We start from the raw sequence: 17,253 nt of genomic DNA on the forward strand, positions 1-17,253 counted from the left end.
CCAAAACAGCAACAGAGTTCTCAAAGAAAAAACTGAATATAATTCTGCGTTTCATGTAAGAAAGAAGTGGGTGAAAATGTGCATGTCCCATAATATAGCATTCCTCAGAACTCAGCTTTGGGATCAGCTGCATTCAATTCAGGTTTGGGTTAGTGGAAAGGCATCTTACTTCTTGGATTTTAGGCCTCTGTCACCTTCATAGTTCTGTTCCTTTCCCTTGATTGTAGGCATAAAGCAACATCATTTGGGGTCATTTAAAAATTCATGTTTTCTTGGCATGGAAATTAGAAGTACAGTGCTTTTGATTTTAAAGAACTACACATTATAAACTTGTTCTTTAGATATTTGCATACCACCACAAACCTACTATTTGGCTAAAAAAAAAAATATTGTGGTAGAGACACAAAATGGGGAAGGTAATTTCTTTCATTGGACCAGCTTCTGTTGGTGAGAGAGAGAGAGAGAGAGAGAAAAGCTTTTGAGCTTACACAGAGCTCTTCTTCGTACCTCACCCACCTTGTCTCTCTAATATCCTGGGACCAATATGGCTACAACATCACTGAATAAAACAGTTTTATGCAGTGATATTGCTTTATTATCTCAGGAGTGACAAAAAGGATAATATATTATTGTATTAAAGCTGCAATCCTATAAATTCCATAAAGTCTTTTTTTCATCCAAAGGCCTACAGCATGATAATCAATGGGTTCTTCTAAGTCTAGGGGAACATTGTGTCATTCTTTTGATAACTGTTTTTAATATCTTAAGTGTTATAAACATATTTCACCCAAAATTCAAAAGTACCCATCATGGGCCAAATCCCATTGAAGTTCAGCGGGACCATTCATATGAGGCAGGTGAGCATAATTTAGGCCTTTTATACATTCTGTCCAGTAGATGACTATACAATATGGCTCTACACAACTGAAGGTTATGGACTAGTTAGCCTGTTTTGAGACCTGCTTTATTATTCATCATATGTAAATTGCATTATAAAAACAACAATCAAATATAATTAGTAAAAAAGAAGCTTATATAGAGTACATCATGGGTTCTGGGACCTTTACAATTTTCAAAACATATCTGCATTTTCAAGTTTCATTGTGTAATCTCATGTTCCTATTTTCAGACTATAAAAGAAAGATTTGAGTATTTGAAAACAGGGAATTATATTAGAAATACCCATTAAATCTGAACAAGCATGAATACAGCCAGGCACTGACTATAGGTCAGATCCTGGACCATGTAGGTCAGAGGGAGTTTTTTTGGTTGACATCAATGGGAACAGAAGCCTACAGTAGACTGGAAATATGTGTGCACGGGAGCTGGAAGGCATAAATTTCAGCTCGAGGAGACTTAGCTAAGCTAGCTTTAAGTAAGTTAGCATGCTAAAAAAGAGAAATATGGCTCCTGTGACATGAGAGTGGCACGGGCTAGCTGCCCCAAGTATGATCCTGTCCAAGACCATATGTATGCAAGGCCGGCTTTATGACTCGCGGGGCGTGATTGCAATACTCGGCAGTGGTCCAGGGCTTTGGCAGCACTAAAGAACCCCCCACCACCAAAGTCCCACAGAAGACCCCCGGAGCAGGGCTCCCTTTGGTGCGGGGCCCAATTCCGGGGAATCGGTGGGATTGGCGTAAAGTCGGCCCTGTATGTATGTACTCAGTGCAGCTATCTTGTTCTGCTGCTTGTGCTGCCATGACGATGCTTCTGTTTTTCTGAGTGCTAACTTGATCGGAGACAGCACAGGTCTATCTTGTGCTGGAATTACACCTTCCAGCTCCTGTGCAGACACACTCTGTGGCCCTGACCTTGTACTGGGAACCTTGTCGATAGACCCCTGAGCCTGCACTGAGCCTCACTGAAATCCTGAAGTCAACAGGACTCTGGTGGACACAGAGATTTGCCTGTGCAGTTCTCAGTCTAAATTAGTCATATGAAAATCAGATCCTCAACTTTTTTTTCCCTACACAAACAAATCCTTTCTTGTTAAGGATGGAAACATCGACAAAGGTTAGAAAGGAGTGTAATACAAACCAACTGTGAACACCTAGCATTTATATACTGCCTTCTTACCTTTCAAATCAGAAATAATTAATTATTTCCATTATATTATACTGTGCAGAACATCTCCAATAAGCAGCTAATGAAATTTCATTTATAAAAATTATTTTCAATTATTTCGTAGAAAATGATAATGTGTCAATTAGAGAACCTAAAATATTATTTATAAACAAACAAAAATTAAAAACTTGCTAAAATATCTATTCAGCGTTCATTGTTTCTTCGTATTTACTCTAGAAGCGTCTCAAGATAGGAATAATCTTCATTCCTCCAAGATAAATTCGTCCATTTTAGGATTTTCCAATTCCCACAAGCAGTGCTATTAAAAATGCCAGGTTTCCACATATATATATTAAAAATAGAACCATTTCATTTTTTATCTAGAAAGGATAAAAACATTAAAAGAGAGTTATTAAAAGAAATAGAAAATTAAATTCTATTTGTACATCAGTTTTAGTAACAGCCCAAGTACGTACTAAGCAGCAGTATCAGTTTTCTATTTGTTGATAATTAAATAGAATTGATACAAGTTCAATACACACTTGGCAACACTAGAAGGAATTTAGAGAAGGAGTCACTCTGAAGAAGACAGGGAAAAGAGAAAAGAGCAGAAGCAGTATGTCTACTTGAAAATGTTTGAGGGTGTTAAGTACAAGTAACCAGACTGTAATTATCCAAATTAGAATTTGAACAGGGTACTGGGGTTAGAAACTCTACACTTGCAAAAAGTTTCAGGCAACGTTTTGGGATCACATCACAGTTTGCCTCTCATCTGAAAGAGAGCACCTCCAACAACAGTGTTCCCAGCTCTCATCATTGTCACTTATTCAGTGCCACTTCACTGCCACCAACTGAAAACTCAACCCAAAGAGAAAGTTAAGAGGTGACCTGATCACAGTCTATAAGTGCCTACATGAAGAAGATTTACAATAGTAGAGTGCTCTTTAGTCTAGTAGACAAGATATAACAAGATGCAATGGTTGAAATGTAAAGCTTGACACATTAAGACTGAAAATAAGCTGCAAATTTGTAAAAGTGATTGTAATTAATCAATGGAACAACTTACCAAGTGATGTGAAGGATTCTACATCACTTGAAGTCTTTAAATCAAGATTGGAGGTCTTCTGAAAATATGCACTAAGGGCCTGACGTAGGAGGCTAAACTAGGTGATCATAATTCAGGCCTTAAAAAAATAAATCTATGAATTAATCTTCCTGCAGTACCCTGGGTTTTGTGTGGCGGTTTCCCATTTGAGTATTGACTCAGCCTTACTCCAGTTAACTCAAGAGACCTGACAAGATCACATCCCAAAGTGACACAAAACGTATTTTCAGAAGTATGAAAAATAAAACATTTTACACCTCATTAATGTTTTAAAATGTGTGATATCAACATTACCTTTCTATGTGAATCTTCATATTTCTCTGAAAAATATAACCAAGAAAATTATGAGTCTTCATTTTGCTTCTTGCCTTTGCTAAAAGAAAAAACATTTCTTCATATGAACTTTTACCTTTCTTTTTCAACCAAGCATTTACATCAAGCATTATGTACACTAATGCCTCCCATCCTACAAATCCTCCCATAGTTTTGACCATCCATCGGCTGGGAGAGGGGTCAAGCATCTGCAGTCCCAGAAATATGACAGCAACTAAAGAGCAACAAAACAAAGCAACACACACTTGATATAAAACCATTGATCATAATGGATTCCATTCACAATTTCAACAGACATTTTCATTTTTTAAGTGTGATTGTTTGATCTGGAAATACTATTCAGAAGCTTGGAAAGCAGCATTAATAATGGTGATGTAATCCACTAGTAGTGTATTTTACAGATCCTCTGCGCCCAATCTACAGAGGATATGAATCAGGTACAGCTCAAGCTGTGGAAACTCCTGCCCCCGCCCCCCATTTAATTCCCTGTGTGTCAGCCAAGATGATATGCTGTGAAAGCAGATAGTTAGCTCCTGACTTCAGTGCTTTGATCCTATGGGGACTGGGTAAGTGAAAGCCACAAGTGGAGTGGCAGGGCACTGCACTTGGAAGAAAGAGAGAAGAGCTGATAGGAGTCTCTTCTTCATTTAGGAAAGCACTGAACCACTTGCTAAAGACCATCCCTATTCAGGATATGTACTTAACTTTAAAGGCTTGATTGAAACTTAAACATGTGCTTAAAGTTAAGTTTGTGCTTAAGTGCTTTCCTGAATCAGGGCCGGACAGCAAAGGAGTTGGGGATTCTGTTCTCTTAAAGCAGCACCAGCAGTGGGAGCAGCAGTACCTGGAGTCCCCCCCCAAGGACATCAGCAGTAGAGGCGACTCCTCTCTTAGACTGCATCTGTCCGGCCAAGCTGGCACTTTTGGCTTGACAATTTGGATATGGTGCCACCAGCATTGCTGATGTCAGCAGAAAACAAAAGCTGACTGGCTTGGGAAGAAGAACCAGAGATGAAGAGAGGAACAAAAATGGAAACTGACCAAAAAGAAATGCTGTCTCAGCAAGCCTGCACTCACCACCCTAGTCCATGTGTTTGGATGCCTAAAGCACTTGCAGTTATGCTCAAGCCCCCTAAGTGCTCTCAGTGCAGCATGTGAAGCCTGGGCATGGGGAGTTGGATGAGTGCTTATTCATCATTTCAGGAGTGCCCAGAGGCCCCCTGCCAGACACAGATAATAATGACTCTTCTATCTCCAGTTTATGGCATTCCCTACCACTCCTGAATCCTCATAATGGCCCTGTGAGGATGACATCTACTGGTTACTGTTGGAGTACATCTACACTACGGGATAATTCCGATTTTACATAAACCGGTTTTCTAAAACAGATTGTATAAAGTCGAGTGCACGTGGCCACACTAAGCACATTAATTCGATGGTGTGCGTCCATGGTCCGAGGCTAGCGTCAATTTCCGGAGTGTTGCACTGTGGGTAGCTAGTCCGTAGCTATCCCATAGTTCCCGCAGTCTCCCCCGCCCCTTATAATTCTAGGTTGAGAGCCCAGTGGCTGTTGGGGCAAAAATCATTGTCGCGGGTGGTTCTGGGTAAATGTCGTCAGTCATTCCTTCCTCCGGGAAAGCAACGGCAGACAATCATTTCACGGCCTTTTTCCCTGCATTGTCCTGGCAGATGCCATAGCATGGCAACCATGGAGCCCGTTCAGCTTTTTAAAAATTTTTTTTACAGTCACCATATGTGTACTGGATGCCGCGGACAGAGGCGATACTCCAGCGCTACACAGCAGCATTCATTTGCTTTTGCATGATAGCAGAGATGGTTACCAGTGTTCTGTACCGTCTGCTGCCAGGGTAATTTGGCAATGAGATGACGGTTATCTGTCCTTCTGTGCTGTCTGCTGCTATCATGGGTGCCTTTGGCTGAGGTCGGCTGGGGGCGCAAAAGCAAAACTGGGAATGACTCCCCGAGTCAATCTCTCCTTTATGGTTTCTAAAAATAGAGTCAGTCCTGCCTAGAATTTGGGGCAAGTGTACTAGAGAACCAGTGTATCAGAGAGTACAGCTGCTCCATGTCAGATCCTGCAGAAATGATGAGCTACATGCCATTCACGGGGGGTGCCCCTGCAACAACTCCACTCGTTGCTCCCCTCCTCCCCCAACCTTCCTGGGCTACCGTGGCAGTGTCCCCCCCATTTGTGTCATGACGTTATAAAGAATGCAGGAATAAGAAACAGTGACTTGTTAGTGAGATAAAATGAGGGGGAGGCAGCCTCCCCGTGCTATGACAGTCCAGGCAGGACATTAAGCGGTGCAGAGGAGAGGAGCCCAGCATCCCGCTGCTATGATAGTCCAAGCAGTACAGAATCTTTTCTTTACACAGGAAAGGGAGGGGGCTGATGGAGCTCAGCCCCCCGTGGCTATGATGAAGACGGTTACCAGCTGTTCTGTACCATCTACTGGGAATGACCAGGAACCATTCCTATTTTTACCCAGGCACCTCTGAGGCCAGCCAGAGGTATTCAGCAGTTATCAAGCATGTACCGTCTGCCACCAGGGAGGGGAGAGGAGCGGATACTGCTCTTCACTGCTGCAGCATCGCGTCTACCACCAGCATTCAGTAGACGTAGAGTGACATTGAAAAAAGTCAAGAAACGATTTCTTTCCATTTTCTTTCACGTGGGGGCGGAGGGAGTAAATTGATGAGCTGTTCCCTGAACCACGCCGGACAATGTGTTTGAACCTACAGGCATTGGGAGCTCAGCCAAAAATGCAAATACTTTTCGGAGACTGCTGTGGACTGTGGGATAGCAGAAGTCCTCAGTACCCCCTCCCTCCCTCCGTGAGCGTCCGTTTGAGTCTCTGGCTTCCCGTTATGCTTGTCACGCAGCACTGTGTAGCCTGGAGATTTTTTTTTCAAACGCTTTGGCATTTCGTCTTCTGTAATGGAGCTCTGATAGAACAGATTTGTTTCCCCATACAGCGATCAGATTCAGTATCTCCCATACGGTCCATGCTGGAGCTCTTCTTTGATTTGGGACTGCATTGCCACCTGTGCTGATCAGAGCTCCACGCTGGGCAAACAGGAAATGAAAATCAAAATTTCACGGGGCTTTTCCTGTTTACCTGGCCACTGCATCTGAGTTGAGATTGCTGTTCAGAGTGGTCACAGTGCACTGTGGGATACCACCCGGAGGCCAATACCGTCGATTTGCGGCCACACTAACCCTAATCCGATATGGTAATACCGATTTTAGCGCTACTCCTCTCATTGGGGAGGAGTACAGAAACCGATATAAAGAGCCCTTTATATCAATATAAAGGGCCTCATAGTGTGGGTGGGTACAGCATTAAATCAGTTTAACGCTGCTAAAATCGGTTTAAACGCGTAGTGTAGACCAGGCCTTAGAAAAGTAACCATTTCCATATTTAAAAGCATCCATATGCTCCAGTTTCATGCCTGTGCAATATTTGGTAAAACACAAGTTCAATTAATGTTCTAAAAACGTTTAAGGTGTTATAGTTTCTTTACTTTTGCTGTGCTTTTTGTGCTTAAAAATTCATGACTCGTGTTGAATCGGTGCATTGTTACCTGTACATTCAAAATATAATTAAGGCAAATAAAATAGAGAATGTTAAGAATTAACTTTAGATGACACAAGAACCCACATTAATTATAAGCCATAATTATAATCATCATCATATTTTTCACTATTATTGCACTTTACATCGGAAGACCTTTCAATGCTAATTACATTTAAATACTTGTGAAGGAAGGGTTTGATATAGAACTTATTGTCTTTCAATTGACCTCAGTGGACTCTGAATCTGGCTCTTTGTAATATTTAAAGCAATTTGCAATGGGGCAATTATAAACAGAGAAATTAAGATGCTTGCTCAAGGTAACACAGCAGATTGGTGGGAGAGCTGGGAATAGAATGCAGAAATCATTGAAGTTCTAGTTTAAGTTCTTCATGTCCCTATTCTCCTCTCCAGACAGGATTCTTTGGTCAGACTGCATCTCCCCTGATGCACCAAAATCTCTCATCTGGATGCATCAGTGGAGTCCCATGTCTGTGGTGTACCAAGAGAGATGTAGTCAAGTTTGGGAGCTTGGCTGAAAGAGGAAAATAGAGACATTAGGTAACTGAACTACAACTCTGATGAGAACTGCGGTAGCATTTCTCAATTGAATTATTTCATATTTTAGCAAAACTGACAACTGAAAACTTTCAAAGTGTTTAAATGAAAAAATTTCTGTAGGAAGCTGATACTTTTCATAAAAAAGTAGTTTAATCAAAAAAACAATTTTCTGTCAAACACAGTTTTGATGAATTTTTTTCAACCAGTCCTTATCCTGACTCCCAGACCTGCCTCCTCTGAAAAATTGATCAATAAGATGAATAATATTAAAAATGGAATTGTAAACTCAGTTCAGCAGTTCTAGTCTGAATATATGGGCACTCCAAAGGGGAATCTGTAGTAGTTATAAGAACATTATTTAAATATTAAAACAACAACTCACCAGCCAAGACTTTTATGACAAAAGCATTTAGAGCATGAAACCAGTTAAAAATAAATCTCCTGTTGGTACAATAGAAATAATGTGTTAAATATTATTGTTCTTTTATGTGACAGTAGTGTGATGTAGTAAAATTTTACTTCACAATGAAAAACACAGACAGTGAATAATATGCCAAACTAGTTTTTCAAAACTCTTAAGAGATAATAAATCCCTCAGGGAAACACTGTAGGTTCTTAAGGGTGTTAGATGCCTTTAGATCATTTTTCAACTGAATGCCAGGAAAGAAATGGTAGGTGGCTCTCATAGGAGGGATTTCCCTATAGAGAATTGCAAAACACTCCCCAAATTTCAAGAGTGTCTCTGAATATGGAGTTTTGGCTCTGACTCATCTGTAGTAGAAACATGTATTATTAAGAGTGAACTGGAAGAGACCACATGCAATGGAGTGAGATGTCAATTTTTTGTAAGTGAAAATACAAGACCTGATGAATCTGAACTATCATTCCAATTTGTGGTTTGAAGTGAACGAGACAATCAACACACTTGAGTCAACATCTTTTATGGATAATAAATAAGGTGCTGCAGATCCTAAAACTGAGAAGGCTCACAGAGCTCTTTGGTCTAAATGAAAACTAATATGACCTTGTATCCAAAGGTAGGTACACCCATGACTACTTTAGCTACCACCCATTAGCATTGCTTAAAACAGTGACTTCAAAATCTTGGGTAAGCTGCTTTCCTAACATCCAGAAGCAATCATCAGTCATGCAATAGCTTGTTAATTCTGCATAGGTTGGATTTATCAGAAGAAGGCGATGGGCAGATCATGTGCACCAGTTTGTTGAAGTACACCACTTGTTCTAGGGAGATGCCACTGTAGTAGCAATCTGGGTTTAGGGGTTATGTTGCCATAGCTCTTATCTGGTCATGTAGAAGGATAAGGGAGAGTCAGACCCACCATAATCCTCTGTCATATTGAGACTCAGGCCACACTGGAGTAGGGGGGCAGGGCGAGCCTTCTGATATTGATAAGAAAGCAGGCATGGAGGAGCGGAAAGGTACACAGAATAGGACAAGCCACACTCAGCAGATGGTGTGGTGGAGAGGAAGATCATCCTCAAATAGGGGGAAGTATCTTATTGCCCCCACAGACCATGGGCAGAGTAGGGAAGGATATTTTTAATTGGACTGGTTTCCTTTCCCTTCTTTTTAATATAGAAAGAAGGCTGGTAAGACTTAGTATTTGTTTCTGCTGCTTGGCTTTTAGGGTTATTTTGTTTGTTTACCATGTGCTAAGTCTAGCTTGCCTCCCTAGTTTGCCGGAGGAGCTCCAGGCTGTATATGCAGGGCCGGCTCCAGGCACCAGCATTCCAAGCTGGTGCTTAGGGCGGCAATCTTCAAGGGGCGGCAGTTCCTGTTGTTTTTCCCCCAAGCAGCACGCTGAATTGCCGCCGTGGACAGTGGGGGCAGTCAGTGCGCCCTTAGGGCGGCACGTTCGTTTCCACGGTGGCGGCAATTTGGCAGCACCTTCTATATTTAGCTGTCTGTGGCAGCTTCCGCTAAACATAGAAGCTGCCACTGAATTGCCGCCGCTGCGGAAATACACCTGCCGCTCTAAGGGCGCATGGACTGCCCCTGCCACCCGCGGCGGCAATTCGGTGCGCTGCTTGGGGAGGCGAAAACTGTAGAGCCGGTCCTGTGTATATGGAAAGGGTTGGGTTGTTGCATCTTTAACAAAGTCTCTCTTTCTCCAGAATAGTAAATTAGTCATTGAGTTCTGTAGGTCTTCATACAATCAAACAATAAGAGTTTTAAATAGTCTCAATGAAAATCCTTTCCTTCTCTCATTGACTCTTGTGATAGCACCATTCCACTAGTTCTCCATTCAGTATTCCAGCATAGACAGGATCTGAATTTCTAATAGCAAGAGTAACAGAAAACACCCACCAAACCCCAAGCATACAAAATTCTTATGTAGGCCACCTTTAAAAGTGGGGGGAAGCCATAGTGGCTACACTTATTTCTATTTTGTTGCAAAGAAACCCTGCGTAAATCCCAGAAGAGAGCAGCTGGATTCAAAGGATTGTCTCCGCATGCCGTTGCACACTTCTTTGCTCCAGCTAATTTCTAGCAAATCATCACTTCATGATTTGGCTTAAAAATCCTACATACAATACGTGCTCCAACTTGATAGATCTACAGTATAACAACTTTGTAAGTCTTTTTAATAAATGACTCAGGTTTAAAAGTCCATTCTGTTGGATCACTTAGATGTACATACCTTTTACTTTGAGGAGAAGGCCGAAAAAACGCTATCACTGGTTGAAAGAAAGAAAGAATCATGATAATGCATCCGATGACAGCATGGGCTTCTGCATGCTGTGGAAGAGAACAGCACATAGCATTGATGTCTGGGATTTGGTTTCTGAATCGCTGCTCTTAAAGATGCTTCCTACAGTTTAGGGACAAATCATGCTCTCAGTTATACCAGAATAAACCTGGAATGACTCCACTGAAGTCAAATAAGTCACTCCAGATTTATTCTGGTCAAAATGGAAGTAGAATCCTTAAATTTCACTGTAAATCCATCAAAGGGCCAGTGTATAGTAATGAATCTTTAAATATATTTTTCCTTGCAGAAATCTATAGTTTTAGTTTCACATTATGTAAAGTATGGAAATAGGTTCCACTCTCCCCCACAAAGATGGGGAAACAAAGCAGACTGATAATGTAAGTAAGAAAAATAATAATCAGAATAACAATCAGAACCTCTTCTCCTAACCCTTTTCCTCCAAACTTTAGGTAATACTGGTTATGCTAAGCAGGATTTTTTGTGAAAGGAAAACTGTGTTTTGATAGGAAAAAGTAAAAATAGGGTCATGTGTTATAGTATGTTACATGCTGAGATAAGAAAAACATTACAGAGGGGGAGTTAGGTAAGTAGCTATATGGCCCTGATCCTGTAAAGAGATCTGCACGTGCACACCTTTATTCCCACTGCAGTCCCATTGCCATCAGTAGCACTCTGCTCAGGAGTAAGGAGTGAAGTAATCCCTTTGCAGGATCAGGACCTGTAATTGCAACATGAATTATACAACCTGGATTCCAGATCTGAAGCTTCTCAAGGTTGTGAGAAGTTCTGATTCAGGGTAATTACATAGATAGCCCCATCACAGATGTGACGTTTGGACACAAACTTTCCAAAAGTTTCAGGGCTTGACTCTAAGCCTCTGAGTCAGGCTGATCTCTGACAAGGCATATATATAACTGAGATGTGAAACCAACAAGGAGAGAGAAGAGGTGAAATGTTGAAGACAGAACAGATAGAGAAATTACTTCATCGGCTACTCAGTACATCATAATGGCAAGAAATAAAGGGGATCATAGAATCATAGGGTTAGAAGATACCACCAGGTCATCTAGTCTAACCCCTTGCCAAAATGCAGGATGTGTTGTGTCTAGAATATGAATGACATGACGAGAGATTATATTGCATATGAACAATTTTCTTAAATTAGCAAAAGGGCATAACGATCTAACAGCAGTGGGTTGTACACTGGAAGGTCTTTAGTAAAACACTCAGTTCTGTATTTACATTTGAAGGCACCAAAATGAGAAGGAAATGTTTTCTATAATGTGTTAACCAAGAAAGTTGGTGGGGAGAAACTGGGTAAAACTTACATTAGCCCATCCCATTACTGCTACAAAGGCCAGTACGAAAGCAGTTATTGTTTCTGCAACCGTTATCACCATCAGAGACAAATGAATCTAAGTAAAAACAGATTACAGGCTATTAAACTCATCCATAGTATATATTAATGTGTTTACTGTTTTGTTGCAATAGTGCAAGTTGAAGAATTTTTATGTTAGTATACAACTGAAACAGTTCACAGTTTGTTAGATATTGGAAATTTGTAAGATGTTGTAAACCTGTTAACCTTGATTAATGACGAAGTTGATTAAGGTTCACTTAAAGTGGTGAAGAATATTATTCTACTTTTGCCTTTGATTATCCATTGATTCATGCAGCTTCATAAATCTGTGTGTCTTGTCTGAACATAGAATTTCTTTCATTTTTTTTAATGGCACCACCAGAAGACAGTGTACTAGTTAGCGTTTGACAACTAGCTTCTTTATAAACAGTTTACAAACTGTCTATCTGCAGGTCAGTGAATTAACTCCTTTTATTGTCAATATCTGAATTTCTAGAAAACTCTCCCATACAGCAGGTCACATGATTAAGTAGCAGAAATGGAATTCTTGGGTTCACCAGCTTATCCCAAACTATCAAAATATCTGTAACTAGTATACTTCTTATCAAACCAAGGGCTTACATTCAGTTAAGCAATAATTTCAGAAATCTACATAAGGCAAAAGGAGAGAATTTTGCCTCTGAGGAGTAAGTAAAGACAACAAAAATGGTCAGCCCTACTTTCTATGGAGACTTCCATTACGAGCAAAGGGGAAAAGAGAAAATAAAATGCTATGCCATGGAGTATGTTACATTCAAAACTAAGGTCAACATTTTCATATCAATGGGAGCTGTGGAAGATCAATTCTGAACCTCTGAAAATTGGGTCAGTGACTATGCGATAGATCCATAGCTGGTGTAAATTGTAGCAACTCCTTTGATTACAGTGGAGTGCTAATAATTTTCACCAGCTGAAGAACTGCCCCAAGATGTCCAACTTTGGGTACCAAAGGGCTCCACAGATTGTATACCCTTATGCCGAAGTCACTGGGACCATCTGGGTTGGTGCTTTCCTGGGTGAGCAAGGGTTGTACAATCTAGCCCCAAATCAGATCATTTTGCTTTAAGTGATCTCTGTGAAACTAAAAACTATAGAAACCAAACAGCTTAGTCCAGCTGGTGAGAAGATAATTCCTAGCTGCTGGGAGACAGGGAGGAATGGGGTACAGTTCAGCTGCTATGGTACTCTTTGTAAATGTAATATATTCTCGGTCTCCATCTGCTGGTAGCACTATGTAACATCATCATCCTTGGTTAGCATATCGGGTTCTGAGGCAATTCAGTCTACTCAGCAAAAAACATAGTTAACGACACTATACGTCAGGGGCGGGCAAACTTTTGGCCTGAGGGCCGCATCGGGTTTTGGAAATTGTATGGAGGGCCGGTTAAAGGAGGCTGTGCCTCCCTCAACAGCCAGGCGTGGCCCGACTCCTGCCCCTTATCTCCCCCCCCACGCTTCTTGCCCCCTGATGGCGCCCCCCCCGGAACCCCTGCCTCATCCACCCCCCCAATCCCTGTCCCCTGACTGCCCCTGGAACACCCACCTCTGACTGCCCCCTGCAGCCCCATCCAACCCTCCCCCCTGGGACCACTTCCCCCATTCAACTCCCCTGGTCCCTGCTCTCTGACCACCCTGACCCATATCCACACCCCAAACTCCTCTGCCCTCTATCCAACCCCCCCTGCTCCCTGCCCCCTTACTGTGCTGCCTGGTGCACCGGTGGCTGGCGGTGCTACAGCCACACCACCTGGTTGGAGCCAGCCACACCACAGCGCAGCACAGAGCACTGGGTCAGGCTGGGCTCTCCAGCTGTGCTGCCTGGCCGCCCAGAGCATTGTGCTGGTGGTGCGGCAGGCTGAGGTTGCAGGGGAGGGGAAACAGCAGGAGAGGAGCCAGGGGCTAGTCTCCCGGGCCAGGAGTTCAGGGGCCGGGCAGGAGAGTCCCGTGGGCACACCGTAGTTTGCCCACCTCTGCTATACAATGTTCAAATTATCATCTTCATTTTCCTGTTCATACCATGTCAAACATATATACCCCAAGCAATGCACTGGGCACCTTTATGGTTTCAAGATGTGTATGGTTTTCTAACCAGAGAAACACTTTTTGACTGCTATGTCAACTGCACAAAAATAAGTGTATTTCTGTCTGAACCATTTTCCAAAAAAGGGAAAAATCTGGCTCCAATACACAGTAATAGCACATAGAATGGGAGTGTCAAATTCATTATACAAAGAAGGCTGACTCATGTTTAACTGTGCTCCACAGCAAAAGCATACAAATTTAGGGTGATATATTGGCTTTGACTCATGGCAGATCTCCCACTGATGACAACTGACCAACTGGGTGTGCAATCGCTCAATTTCTATGACAATCATAGTAACTACATGCCCAAATTAGGCATGAGATGGCATGGCTACATTTGAAAAGCATAGCCCTTAAGTGCCATTATTAAGCTTCAGAATCAACATAAGTTAAATAAATATGGCAGTTCATGCCTCTCTTAGCTGCCATTTCAGGCTGACTAGAACAGCACTACATTGTTCTGCATTGGAAAGGCTATCTTCTCAACCACATGGACTTGGGCTGGGACTTCCATAGATTCTTTTGAAAAATCCTAGGCTAGGAATTTTTTTTTTTTAATGAAAGCTTCCATTCTCAGGAACCTGAATCTACAATGAACATCAAATAAATATATTAAATGGTGAAGAGTCTGAACAACACCCCTGGTATTAAGAGATCCTCCAGGATAACAGCTTCTTGTGAATCATGTAAGTAAATGCATCACTCTGAACACTCCAGGAAGCACAGTCACTGTGTATTAATTTTACTACACAGAGGTCTATTGCACTGAGGAGGATACTTTCAATGAGACTTCCCACAGAACCGTGTGACAATCTTTTGATAGCAGTACCTTCCATTGAACAGTTGTGAATAGCTATAACTTAGACACATGGAATACAAAAGAACTTATAACAATTTAGCTAATAACTGTGGTTGAACCACTAAATTAAGGCAATAAATTCAGAGCTTGTTCTTAACTTCCATGCTTGTGATGAGGCATTACAAGTCATGTGGTGTCTAAGATGACCCTCTTTAATTTCTTTAGGTAATAGTGTAGAAATTCAAACAAAGTTTTCATTAACTGTGATTATTTTACAACTTCTTAGAGCCAAACTTGGCACTACTGCAGGAAGGGGAGGCAAAGGTGGTTGTAAGCTACCCGTTATACCTTCTCTGACCCTGAGAGCATATGGGTGCAAAAATGGATCCCCAGCAAAAATTAGAGCAGCCACAGAGATGCTAGAGTGCACTGTCATCCAGCTCTACCCCCTCACACTATTGACATGCCTCTTCCTTACCCTACAAAAAGAGGAGAGCAAGAGGCATAAACTGGCATTCTTTACATCATGCAAGAACTTTCCTGTGTTGGCCTTTTATTTCCTAAGTGTATTGATCTCATTTTCTCCTTCTTGTTATTAACCAAAACAATGTCATTCATATGATTGTGAAGTTCTGTAGTATTCAACATTGTTTAAATACTCTCTTCAAACATTAGAACTGGTCAAACGATTCATAATGAATCATATTTGCTACACATCTAGTCTCTTTGTACGGTAGTGAATCATTCTATTTTGTTTTGGGTGCTACCAACCCTGTTTTTTGTTAATATAGTCATTGTTCATAACCATTTACTGAATATAAAAGTTCCAGATGTTTTTTCTAATAAATGGGATGACCTATGCATCTTGTGAATGTGTGTGTACACATAGTTCCCTTTGATCGGTTATTGTTTAGAAATGGCTTCTCCATTTCCACTGCAAAATCATAGAAGAAATAGAGAAAACAATCTTACCAAAGTTTTTCTTTTCACTCGTTCACCCATTGTATCATTTCATTTTGCCAGTGATGCTGTTATAGTCATTGATAAAAACAACGAGGTGTCCTTGTGGCACCTTAGACAAATTTATTTGGGCATTAGCTTTCGTGGGCTAGAACCCACTTCATCAGATGAACGAAGTGGGTTCTAGCCCACGAAAGCTTATGCTCAAATAAATTTGTCTAATTCATTCAGATGAATGAAGTGAAAAATACACTCTGAAACTAGTAATTGATAGTTTTTGTTGCATTTATTTACATACCTGAAACCAAATATCTTTGCCAAGGAGAGTTTTTCTGATAGTATTCTTCAAATACCTAGCAAATATCATTCCTATACTTCCTGTGGTCATCCAGGCTATCAGCATCAGGGCCCCTTATGAAAAACCAAGATAATGAATAGATGATATGTTCAAATTCTAAACAGTAATTTCAATCTACTCCTAATTTAAAAAAAATCAAAATCACACCTTCAGGCAGTACTAAGCAAGCAGAAAACATAGGCAAACATATTTGTGTTTGCAAAATAATAATGCTGCACTTCAAGCTTGATCCTACAAGGTGCTGAGCACTCTGGCCACAATCCAGCAAAGCACTCAGGGTATGTCTACACTACGGGATTATTCCGATTTTACATAAACCGGTTTTGTAAAACAGATTGTATAATGTCAAGTGCACGCGGCCACACTAAGCACATTAATTCGATGGTGTGCGTCCATGTACTGAGGCTAGCGTCAATTTCTGGAGCGTTGCACTGTGGGTAGCTATCCCGTAGCTATCCCATAGTTGCTGCAGTCTCCCCCGCCCATTGGAATTCTGGGTTGAGACCCCAATGCATGATGGAGCAAAAATAGTGTCGCAGGTGATTCTGGGTAAATGTCGTCACTCATTCCTTCCTCCATGAAAGCAATGGCAGACAATCATTTCATGCCCTTTCCCCCTGGATTGGTCTGGCAGACGCCATAGCATGGCAACCATGGAGCCCGTTTTGCCTTTTGTCACTGTCACCGTATGTGTACTGGATGCCGCTGACAGAGGCGGTACTGCAGCGCGACACAGCAGCATTCATTTGCCTTTGCAAGATAGCAGAGATGGTTATCAGTTGTTCTGTACTGTCTGCCATGCCACTGTAAATTGGCGATGAGATGACGGTTATCAGTCGTACTGTACCGTCTGCTGCTGTCATGGGTGCTCCTGGCTGAGGTTGGCCGGGGGCGCAAAGACAAAAATGGGAATGACCCCCCAGGTTTAAAGATAGAGTCAGTCCTGCCTAGAATACAGGGCAAGTGTGCTAGAGAACCAGTGTATTAGAGAGCACAGCCGCTCCATGTCAGATCCCGCAGAAATGATGAGCTGCATGTCACTCTAAGGGGTGCCCCTGCAACAACCTCACCCGTTGCTTCCCTGCTCCCCCAACCCTCCTGGGCTACCATTGCAGTGTCCCCCCCATTCGTGTGATGAAGTAATAAAGAATGCAGGAATAAGAAACATTGACTTGTTAGTGAGATAAAATGAGAGGGAGGCAGCCTCCAGCTGCTATGATAGTCCAGGAAGGACATTAAACGGTGCAGGGGAGAGGAG

General features: G+C 41.7%; 1 protein-coding gene across 6 annotated transcripts in view; it reads right to left on the minus strand.

Moving 5' to 3' along the window:
• Positions 1-945: 945 nt before the first annotated feature.
• The window catches only part of LOC115656744 (putative ferric-chelate reductase 1), a 52,372-nt gene continuing 36,064 nt past the window's right edge, over positions 946-17,253 (minus strand). For 3 of the 6 annotated variants that reach the window (XM_030573870.1, XM_030573871.1, XM_030573872.1), the window contains exons 10-16: positions 15,936-16,048; positions 11,726-11,812; positions 10,326-10,423; positions 8,045-8,103; positions 3,582-3,719; positions 3,467-3,492; positions 946-2,447 (exon numbers count right to left, since the gene is read on the minus strand). In XM_030573870.1, coding sequence (XP_030429730.1) covers positions 2,358-2,447; positions 3,467-3,492; positions 3,582-3,719; positions 8,045-8,103; positions 10,326-10,423; positions 11,726-11,812; positions 15,936-16,048 — 611 coding nt within the window. In that variant the 3' untranslated portion in view covers positions 946-2,357. Of the gene's footprint in view, positions 2,448-3,466; positions 3,546-3,581; positions 3,720-8,044; positions 8,104-10,325; positions 10,424-11,725; positions 11,813-15,935; positions 16,049-17,253 lie in introns of those variants that run through there. The other 3 variants (XM_030573873.1, XM_030573876.1, XM_030573875.1) reach the window with 3 other exon arrangements.

This window comes from Gopherus evgoodei, chromosome 8, assembly GCF_007399415.2.
Source record: "Gopherus evgoodei ecotype Sinaloan lineage chromosome 8, rGopEvg1_v1.p, whole genome shotgun sequence".
Classification (NCBI taxonomy): Eukaryota; Metazoa; Chordata; order Testudines; family Testudinidae; genus Gopherus; species Gopherus evgoodei.